General features: G+C 41.5%; 1 protein-coding gene across 1 annotated transcript in view; it reads left to right on the top strand.

Annotated features, from left to right (window-relative positions):
* The first annotated feature begins 1,775 nt into the window (after positions 1-1,775).
* The window catches only part of LOC118948708 (V-set and immunoglobulin domain-containing protein 10-like 2), a 53,992-nt gene continuing 44,747 nt past the window's right edge, over positions 1,776-11,020 (top strand). The window contains exons 1-2 of the mRNA XM_036973387.1: positions 1,776-1,785; positions 4,367-4,509. Coding sequence (XP_036829282.1) covers positions 1,776-1,785; positions 4,367-4,509 — 153 coding nt within the window. The remainder of the gene's footprint in view (positions 1,786-4,366; positions 4,510-11,020) is intronic.

Raw genomic sequence — 11,020 nt, 5'->3', positions numbered from 1 at the left:
ACCACAAACCTTCTGGCCCTGGCACAGGTACACACACAAGCACACACGTATACACACGCACACACATATACACATGCACACACGCAGAAAGGCTCCTAGCAAAGACAATTGTTGTTTTTCTGGTTGTTATTGCACCAGGGAGTGGCGTGGCCAGCCAACAATGTCTCCGTACTGCAGTCTGGATCCCAGACCTCCAACAACTCTCTGTTCACCTGCCTGGGGATGCACCCTGCTCTCAACACCTCCACACAATGCACTGCACGGGCCTGTAAGTCTCACACAAACACATAGATATGGCACAGGCATGTACATCACACAAACACAATGCTGCCCCAACATCCACTACATCTCTCTCTCTCTCTCTCAGGGTCTCCTTATAGTGAGCCAGTGTGTTCTGCTTATGCCACCGGTAAGAACCAATACCTGCTGCTGTCCTGCTCCTGGGAAGGTAACCATGACCATCACAAAAACAAGCACTAACACCACAACAACATCCACAACCACAATCATAACAGCAATGAAAATATTGTTATTGTAGGTGGGTCTCCCAGGTCCATAGTTTGGTGGGAGGGGCCTAAAGGAGAAGGCAGGGGCCAAGGAGTGGAGACCTCTAACATCCTGGTACTTCGTTCTAACTCCACCCAGAACGGACAGGCCTACACCTGCTACGCCAAACACCCCCTGGACACACACACTAGGACCTGCAGCCTTAGACTGGGTAAGCACATACACACAAACCAATAAGGTCCATCCATTTTCAACCTATTTTGGACTCTTTCCACGTGGTTACAGCTCGTTAATTCCAACTCGTTAAGCTATTTCAAAATCAAATCAAATTGTATTGGTCACATACACATGATTAGCAGATGTTAATGCAAGTATAGCAAAATTCTTGTGCTTCTAGTTCCAACAGTGCAGTAATATCGAACAACTAATCTAACATTTCCCAACAACTACCTAATACCCACAAATCTAAAGGGGTGAAGGAGAATATTTACATATAAATACATGGATGAGCGATGGCAGAGTGGCATAGGCAAGGTGCAGTAGATGGTAAAAAGTACAGTATATGTGATATGAGTAATGTAAGATATGTAAACATTATTAAAACTTCTTGCTCCTACTTGAGATGCAGATGTCTCAAGTAGACACCTGGAAATGCAAATGCGCTACGCTAAATGCTAAATGTACTCGTTAAAACTCAAACGGTCATCAAAATTCACATGCAGGGTATTGAATTAAAGCTACACTCGTTGTGAACCTAGCCAACAAGTCAGATTTTTAAAATGCTTTTCGGCGAAAGCATGAGAAGCTATTATCTGATAGCATGCAACACCCCAAAATGCCTGAATGCGATGTAAACAAAGATATAGCTTAGCCGGCGCTACACAAAACGCAGAAATAAAATATAAAACATTCATTACCTTTGACGAGCTTCTTTCTTGGCACTCCTATATGCCCCATAAACATCACTATTGGGTCTTTTTTTCGTTTAAATCGGTCCATATATACCCAAAATAGCTTTCTATGGAAGCTGTGTCATTCAGAAAAAAACATCGTTTTTAAACGTTGCGTAATTTTTTTAAATTAAAAAAGTTGACGATAAACTTTCACAAAACACTTCGAAATACTTTTGTAATCCAACTTTAGGTATTAGTAAACGTTTATAATCTATCAAAATGATTACAGGGCGATGTATATTCAATAGCTCCTCGTTTTCAAATCAATGGCTGCCAATGTGCACATTCAAAACATCCTGGTGGAGACCCGAAGAAATGGAATCCAGTTAGTTGGATTTACCAAGAAAAAAGTCCATTGAAAATGACGACAATGGCGACATCGTGTGGAATCTGTAGGAATTGCATGCAGATCCATAATTAATTTTGTGCCATTTTAACAACCCATGAAAGTGACTTATGGAAATTATTTTTAGCTTTCAGAGAGCAGTTTTTCTTGCGTTTTTCGATGAAACACACGATCTGTTATAGTCACAGCCGTGATTTAACCAGTTTTAGAAACTTCAGAGTGTTTTCTATCCACACATACTAATCATATGCATATACTATATTCCTGGCATGAGTAGCAGGACGCTGAAAAGTTGCGCGATTTTTAACAGAATGTTCGAAAAAGGAGGGGGTAGACTTAAGAGGTTTTAAAGTGACATTGTTTAAAGTGGCATTGTTTAAAGTGATTAGTGATCCATGTATTAAAGTGTCCAGTGATTGGGTCTCAATGCAGTATATGCATGTGATATGAGTTATGTAAGATTTGTAGACATTATTGAAGCGGCATTATTTAGAGTGGAATTGTTTAAAGTGACTAGTGATCCATTTATTAAAGTGTTCAGTGATTGGTTCTCAATGTCGGGCAGCAGCCTCTCTGAGTTAGTGGTGGTTGTTTAACAGTCTGATGACTGTGATGCGTTGTGCAGACCGCACCACCCTCTGGAGAGCCTTGTGGTTGAGGGCGGAGCAGTAGGTTGCTGTACCAGGCTGTGATACAGCCCGACAGGATGCTCTCGATTGTGCATCTTTAAAATTTGTCAGGGTTTTGGGTAACAAGCCAAATTTCTTCAGCCTCCTGAGGTTGAAGAGGCGCTGTTGTGCCTTCTTCACCACACTGTCTGTTTAGGTGGATCATTACAATTTGTCCGTGATGTGTACGCTAAAGAACTTAAAACTTTCCACCTTCTCCACTGCTGACCCTTCGATGTGGATAGGGGGTGCTCCCTCTGCTGTTTCCTGAAGTCCACGATTATCTCCTTTGTTTTGTTGATGTTGAGTGAGAGGTTTTTTTCCTGACACTACACTCCAAGTGCCCTCACCTCCTCCCTGTAGGCTGTCTCGTCGTTGTTGGTAATCAAGCCCACTATTGTCGTGTCATCTGCAAACTTGATGATTGAGTTGGAGGCATGCATGGCCAAGCAGTTGTAGGTGAACAGGGAGTGCAGGAGAGGGCTGAGCACACACCCTTATGGGGCCCCAGTGTTGAGGGTTAGGGAAGTGGAGATGTTGTTTCCTACCTTCACCACCTGGGGGTGGCCTGTCAGAAAGTCCAGGATCCAGTTGCACAGGGAGGGGTTGAGACCCAGGGCCTGCAGCTTGATGATGAGCTTGGAGGGTACTATGGTGTTGAATGCTGAGCTGTAGTCAATGAACAACATTCTTACATAGGTATTATTTTTGTCCAAATGGCATAGGGCAGTGTGCAGTGTGATGGTGATTGCGTCATCTGTGGACCTGTTGGGGCTGTATGCAAACTGAAGTGGCTCCAGGGTGGCCGGTAAGGTGGCGGTGATATGATCCTTGACTAGCCTCTCAAAGAACTTCATGATGACAGAAGTGAGTGCTACGGGGCGATAGTCATTTAGTTCAGTTCAGTTCTTTGCCTTCTTGGGTGCAGGAAGAATAGTAGCCATCATGAAGCATCTGGGGACAACAGACTAGGATAGGAAGTGATTAAATATGTCCATAAACACACCAGCCAGCTGGTCTGCGCATGCTCTGAGGACACGGCTCGGGATGCCGTCTGCGCCAGCAGCCTTGCGAGGGTTAACATGTTTAAATGTTTTACTCACATCAGCCACGGAGAAGGAGGGGGGGACGCAGACTTTGTTATCAAGCCGCGACGGTGGCACTGTATTATCCTCAAAGTGGGCAAAGAAGGTTTTTAGTTTGTCTGGAAGCTTGACGTCGGTATCCGTGGCGTGGCTGCCTTTGTTTTTGTAGTCTGTGATTTCCTGTAAACCCTGCCACATATGTCTCGTGTCTGAGCCGATAAACTGCGACTCCACCTTGTCCCTGTACCGGCATTTTGCTTGTTTGATTGCCTTGCGGATGGAATAACTACACTGTTTATATTCAGCCATATAGCCTGACCTCATTCCATGGTTAAATGTGGTGGCTGGCACTTTCAGTTTTTCGCGAATGCTGCCATCCATAACAGTCTAATAGACATCTACTGGGTTTAACCAACAGTCTAGTAAACATGTACTAGGTTTAACTAACAGTCTAATAGACATGTACTGGGTTTATCTAATAGTATAATAGACAGGTACTGGGTTTAAGTAATAGTCTAATAGACGTGTACTGGGTTTAACAAACAGTCTAGTAGACATGTACTGGGTTTAACTAACAGTTTAATTGACATGTATTGGGTTTAACTAACAGTTTAATATACATATACTGGGTTTAACTAATAGTCTAATAGACATCTACTGGGTTGAACTAACAGTATAATAGACATGTACTGGGTTTAACTAACAGTCTAAAAGACATGTACTGGGTTTACATGGTGTCTGTATATTAAAATGCAGTGATTGACTCTCCCCCTCTCTCCCTCCGTGTATGTGTGTGTGTGTGTATAGAGGCTCCAGTCTTGTTGACCCAGCGTAGTGTGGTGTCTGTGTTTGAGGGCAGTGATGTCCAGCTCACCTGTATCCTGCAAGCTAACTATCCTCCGGTCAACCAGATCGTCTGGTTCAACAACCGCAGACAGGAAGTCATACAGGTACATGCCCTGCCCCCTCTGAATCTGGTGCAAATTACCTGCTGCTAACTCTTTGAGAATCTAGGCCAGGTTACTGTAAGTTACTTTGAGGGTTTGGCCAGGCTGCTGTGAAGTTCTTTGGGGTCTAAGTTACTATAAAGTATTTTGAGGGTCTAGGCAAGGGTACTGTAAATTATGTTGGGGGTCTAGCTAACTGTAAAGTATTTTGAGGGTCTAGGCAAGGGTACTGTTGGTTAACTGGTTAACAAGTGTTATGCTTTACACCCCCTGCTATGTTGAGGATAAAGAGATTATTGCCTAACAGAACACAGAGGGTGTTCTTTAATGGAAGCCTCTCAAACATAATCCAGGTAGAAGCAGGAATTCCCCAGGGTAGCTATTTAGGCCCTTTGCTTATTTCAATGTTAACTAATGACATGTCACTGGCTTTGAGTAAGTGTGTGATGCAGCGTGATGTGAATACATTCTTTTAATGTAAGACGAAATAACACAAAGTACACTAAACAAACAAAATAACAAAACGAACGTGACCGCTATCAACACTGAGTGCAAACATGCAACATCCATAGACATAGATAATCACCACACGAAATACTCAAGGAATATGGCTGCCTAAATATGGTTCCCAATCAGAGACAACAATAAACAGCTGCCTCTAATTGAGAACCAATCTAGGCAACCATTGACATACAAAACCCCTAGACTGAAAACAACCCTGTAAACATACAAAAGCCCTAGACAGGTGAAAAACATATAATCACCCATGTCACACCCTGACCTAACCAAAATACTAAAGAAAACAAAGAATAATAAGGTCAGGGTGTGACAATACCCCCCCCCCCCCCCCCGCCCTAGACAGGACAAAAACATATAATCACCCATGTCACACCCTGACCTAAACAAAATAAAGAAAACAAAGAATACTAAGGTCAGGGCGTGACAACTGTAAAGTACTTTGATTACTCTAGATTACTGTAAAGTACACTACAGTGCACTACATGACCAAAGGTAAGATAATTTATCGAACATCTCACTTAATAATAATGGGCATCAATATGGACTTGGTCCCCCCTTTGCTGAGAGAGAGAGAGAGAGAGAGAGAGAGAGAGAGAGAGAGACAGCGAGAGAGAGAGAGAGAGAGAGAGAGACAGAGAAAGAGAGAGACAGCGAGAGAGACAGCGAGAGAGAAAGTGAGACAGCGAGAGATAGAGAAAGTTTTGAGTTTAAAAAAATCTTTCTTGGGTCTGGGGGCCCACCACACAATAAATACTCACACAAAATTAAGCAACACAACTACACCCTTTTGACTGAACCTGTACTTTGGCCCAAATATATACAGTTGGGAAGAGAAAACCTCTCCCAACATTGAGAACCAATCAGTGATCAGTTCAATCATCCCAACTAACCTGGGACACAGTAAAAACAGGTGTCAGAGATTCAGACTCGGCACAGAATGGACACAGTAGGGTCCAACAGTAGGGTCCAGGTGTACCAGATGCATGTTGGTGGCTATAACTCCATGTATTATCCTCCATTGGAGGTCAGCTGTCCTCTTATCAATAGGCAGTTTATATAAAGACCGCCAACAGCCTTTTGGAGAGGCACCTGGACCAAGCACATCCGCCCACCTCGTCGATTTTACCCCTTCCAGGGAAGAGGCATGGGACACCTTTACACATATTCTGTACATGGCTTTCTTTCCCACCAATACTTAAATTCACACAGGATACCGGATAGAACAGGAGAAATACTCCAGATATAACAGACTGACCCTAGCCCCCCGACACATAAACTACTGCAGCATAAATACTGGAGGCTGAGACAGGGGAGGTCGGGGGATACTGTGGCCCCGTCAGACAATAGCCCCGGACAGGGCCAAACAGGTAGGATATAACCCCACCCACTTTGCCAAAGCACAGCCCACACACCACTAGAGGGATATCGTCAATCACCAACTTAACTTCCTGAGACAAGGCCGAGTATAGCGCACGGGGGGGACAAACCCAAGGAGGGCGCCAACCCGGACAGGAAGATCACGTCAATGACTCAACCCATTCAAGTGACGCACACCTCCTAGGGACGGCATGGAAGAGCACCAGTAAACCAGTGACTCAGCCCCTGTAATAGGGTTTGAGGCAGAGAATCCAAGTGGAGAGAGGGGAACCGGCCAGGCAGAGACAGCAAGGAGTGTTCGTTGATCCAGTGCCTTTCCATTCACCTTCACACTCCTGTGCCAGACTACACTCAATCATATGACCCACCGAAGAGATGAGTCTTCGGTAAAGACTTAAACACTTCTCAGAGCAACCATTACCTTTATTATTCAGAGCTTTTATCTGTACACTGCATAATGGACCAAGTTTTAGTGTTCTCTTTCTTTTCAGAAATGTTTACCTTTATGGCTGATAAACATGCCCCGTTAAAGCGATGTAGGGTAAAAAATCTAACAGATCCTTGGTTCTCCTGTGATTTGAAAATCCTTTTCTGCAAAATAACAAAGCATGGGCCTTGGCGAGGAAAACTGGTGAAACAGCTGATTGGCTGCTTTTTAGGCAATTGAGAAATAAATGGACCAGATGAATAAATAAGGCAAAATTGAGGTATTTTCTTGATGCTACGACAGAGTCTGCTGGTGATCCCTCTAAATTCTGGAAAACTGTTAACTCACTTAAACGAGGAAACTCCTTGACTTCCCTGCCAAAGCCATTGGAGTTGTTTAAAGGGGTCCCACAAGGTTCTATACTTGGTCCATTACTGTTCACTCTCTACATAAACAATATCGGTGATGAGATAAGAAAGTGTCAAATTCATTTTTATGCTGATGACACTGTCATGTACTCTATCGCTTCAACGGCTGACCAAGCATTATCACTGTTGGAGACAGATTTTAAGATATTATGCAAAGAAAACACATTTTATGATTTTTAATAAGTTCAAAAGGTTGGTTGAAAATACACTTGCACTTATGAGCTTAGATGGTTCTCAAAACAATCAGGTCTCTGCATATAAATAATAAGGGATATGGTAGGATGATAAACTGTCTTAACAAAATGGATATTGACGAACTTTGTAAACGGCAAAAAATCATGCTAGGCTTCCACTATAGAAACGGGACATGTTTGTCCTCTACAAAAAGACAAATTGTGCAAGCTACTTTTATGTCTGTTATAGATTTTGGGGATATTATTCACATGCATGCTACGGCATCAACACTTAAATCGCTGGATGCTACTTATCATTGCGCACTTAGGTTTATTACGGGTGCTAGCTACAGAACTCACCACTGTGTTTTATATCAAAATTTGGTTTGGACTTCGCTGTCCGTGAGACGAGAACAACATGCTCTCGTGTTTGTCTATAATGCACTTCTGAATAAAACACCTTCTTATTTATCGTCACTCATCAATATTGGAATTTTAATTCCTAAAACCAGGTCTCAACCATGGATTACACTTGAGGCCCATGTGATTTCCACAGTTGGGTATGGCTGCCTTTTCCTGTTACGCTCCTTGCCTATGGAATAGCTTGCATTCTAAACTTAAACTTGAGACTTTTGGCCCCCTTGCCCATTTTAAATATTTATTGGAGCATTTTTATTTTGATATTGCTTGTAGCTCTTTCGGGAATATTTCTCTGCCATGTTGGAGTCAAAAGAAAAACAAAATTACAACGTAAATATTCCCTTACCTTTGATGATCTTTCATCAGAATGTAGTGCAAGGAGTCCTAGTTCCACAATAAATAGTTTTGTTCCATAATGTCCAATACTAGTGTCCAACTAGCAGCATTTGCTATCACTTTCAACTCACGTGCCCAAAAACTGATTTCTGGTCCAGGATAACTTGCATGAAAACTTCCAAAAGATGTATTCCAGGTCGAAAAAACTGGTCAAACTAACTACAGAATCAATCTTCAGGATGTTATAATCATATATAATCATTATATCCAATAACGTTCCAACGGGATTTTCATCTGGGGCTGATTGGAGTGCCGTAGATTGATTGATTGATGAGGAATTTTAAGTGTCTGTTTGAGAGGGATAAGGCAAAAGGTATTGGAATTAAGTCTAGCAGCCCATCTGATTAGCAAACATACTGCAAATTAAGAAATGTGACTGAACTAAATAAAAATAAACTACACTACGAAACAAAGATAAATTAAATAAAGAATGATAGTAAAAAGCTTTGGGGCATCTTAAATGAAATTCTGGGGGGAAAAAAAACAACTCAGCTCCTTCATTCACCTCACAAAGCCCACTGTTATTGCAAACTACTTTAGTGACTTTTTCATTGGCAAGACAAGCAAACTTAGGGATGACATGCCAGCAACAAACACTAACACTACACATCCAAGTATATCTGACCAAATTATAAAAGACAATAATTGTACTTTTGAATTCCATAAAGTCAGTGAGGAAGAGGTGAAAAAATATTGTTATCTATCAACAATGACAAGCCACCAGTGTCTGAAAATCTGGATGGAAAATAAGGACGCCACTCCTATGTATTTGCCACATCTTAAATTTAAGCCTACAAGAGAGCTTGTGCCCTCAGGTCTGGAGGGAAGCTAAAGTCCTTTCGCTACCCAATAATAGTAAAGCCCCCTTTACTGGCTTAACCTGTTAGAGCTCTAGGGGCGCTATTTCATTTTTGGATAAAAAACGTTCCCGTTTTAAGCGCGATATTTTGTCACGAAAAGATGCTCGACTATGCATATGACAGTTTTGGAAAGAAAACACTCTGAAGTTTCAGAATCTGCAAAGATTTTGTCTGTAAGTGCCCCAGAACTCATTCTACAGGCGAAACCAAGATGATGCATCACCCAGGAATTAACAGAATTTCTGAAGCTCTGTTTTCCATTCTCTCCTTATATGGCTGTGATTGCGCAACGAATGAGCCTACACTTTCTGTCGTTCGCCCAAGGTCTTAGCAGCATTGTGACGTATTTGTAGGCATATCATTGGAAGATTGACCATAAGAGACTACATTTTCCAAGTGTCCGCCTGGTGTCCTGCGTCGAATTCGGTGCGCAATTGCCAGCTGCTTCTACTTTACCATTTGATTCAGGGGAGAAAGCATGTGTCCAAGAACGATGTATCAATGAAGAGATATGTGAAAAACACCTTGATGATTGATTCTAAACAACGTTTGCCATGTTTTCAGACGATATTATGGAGTTAATTTGGAAAAAAGTTTGCGTTTTGAGGACTGAATTTATGGATTTTTTTTGGTAGCCAAATGTGATGTATAAAACGGAGCTATTTCTAATACACAAGGAATCTTTTTGGAAAAACTGAGCATCTGCTATCTAACTGAGAGTATCCTCATTGAAAACATCAGAAGTTCTTCAAAGGTAAATGATTTTATTTGAAGGCTTTTATGTTTTTGTTAATGTTGCGTGCTGGATGCTAACGCTAATGCTAACGCTAAATGCTAACGCGAAATGCTAACTCTAGCTAGCTACTTTTACACAAATTATTGTTTTCCTATGGTTGAGAAGCATATTTTGAAAATCTGAGATGACAGTGTTGTTTACAAAAGGCTAAGCTTGAGAGATGGCATATTTATTTCATTTCATTTGCGATTTTCATAAATAGTTAACGTTGTGTTATGCTAATGAGCTTGCTGATAGATTTACACAATCCTGGATACAGGGGTTTTTTCATAGCTAAACGTGACGCAGAAAACGAAGCGATTTGTCCTAAACAAATAATCTTTCAGGAAAAACTGAACATTTGCTATCTGAGAGTCTCCTCATTGAAAACATCTGAAGTTCTTCAAAGGTAAATGATTTTTTTGAATGCTTTTCTGTTTTTTTGTGTAAATGTTGCCAGCTGAATGCTAATGCTAAATGCTACGTTAGCCATCAATACTGTTACACAAATGCTTGTTTTGCAATGGTTGAGAAGCATATTTTGAAAATCTGAGATGACAGTGTTGTTAACAAAAGGCTAAGCTTGAGAGCTAGCATATTTATTTCATTTCATTTGCGATTTTCATGAATAGTTAACGTTGCGTTATGGTAATGAGCTTGAGTCTGTATTCACGAACCCGGATCCGGGATGGGGAGATCAGAAAGGTTAAATAGCTGACAAATCAACCTGTTTCCAACCCTTAGTAAACTTCTGGAAAAAAATGTGTTTGACAAGATACAACTCTATTTCACAGTAAACAAATTGACAACCGAATTTCAGCATGCTTATAGGGAAGGACACTCAACAATCCCAGAACTAACACAAATGACTGATGATTGGCTGAGAGAAATTTATGATAAAATTATTGGGGGGGCTGCCTTCTTAGACTTCAGTGCAGCTTTTGTCTTTATCAATCACAGCCTGCTGTGTTATGGCTTTACACCCCCTGCTATAATGAGGATAAAGACTTACTTGTCTAACAGAACACAGAGGGTGTTATTTTATGGAAGCCTCTCAAATATAATCAGTTAGAATCAGGAATTCCCCAGGTTAGCTGTTTAGGCCCCTTGTTTTTTAAATTTTTACTAACGACATGCCA

This window comes from Oncorhynchus mykiss, unplaced genomic scaffold (assembly GCF_013265735.2).
Source record: "Oncorhynchus mykiss isolate Arlee unplaced genomic scaffold, USDA_OmykA_1.1 un_scaffold_245, whole genome shotgun sequence".
Classification (NCBI taxonomy): domain Eukaryota; kingdom Metazoa; phylum Chordata; class Actinopteri; order Salmoniformes; family Salmonidae; genus Oncorhynchus; species Oncorhynchus mykiss.
Note: the sequence above shows the minus strand (reverse complement) of the source record. Positions and strands in the feature narration are given on the sequence as shown.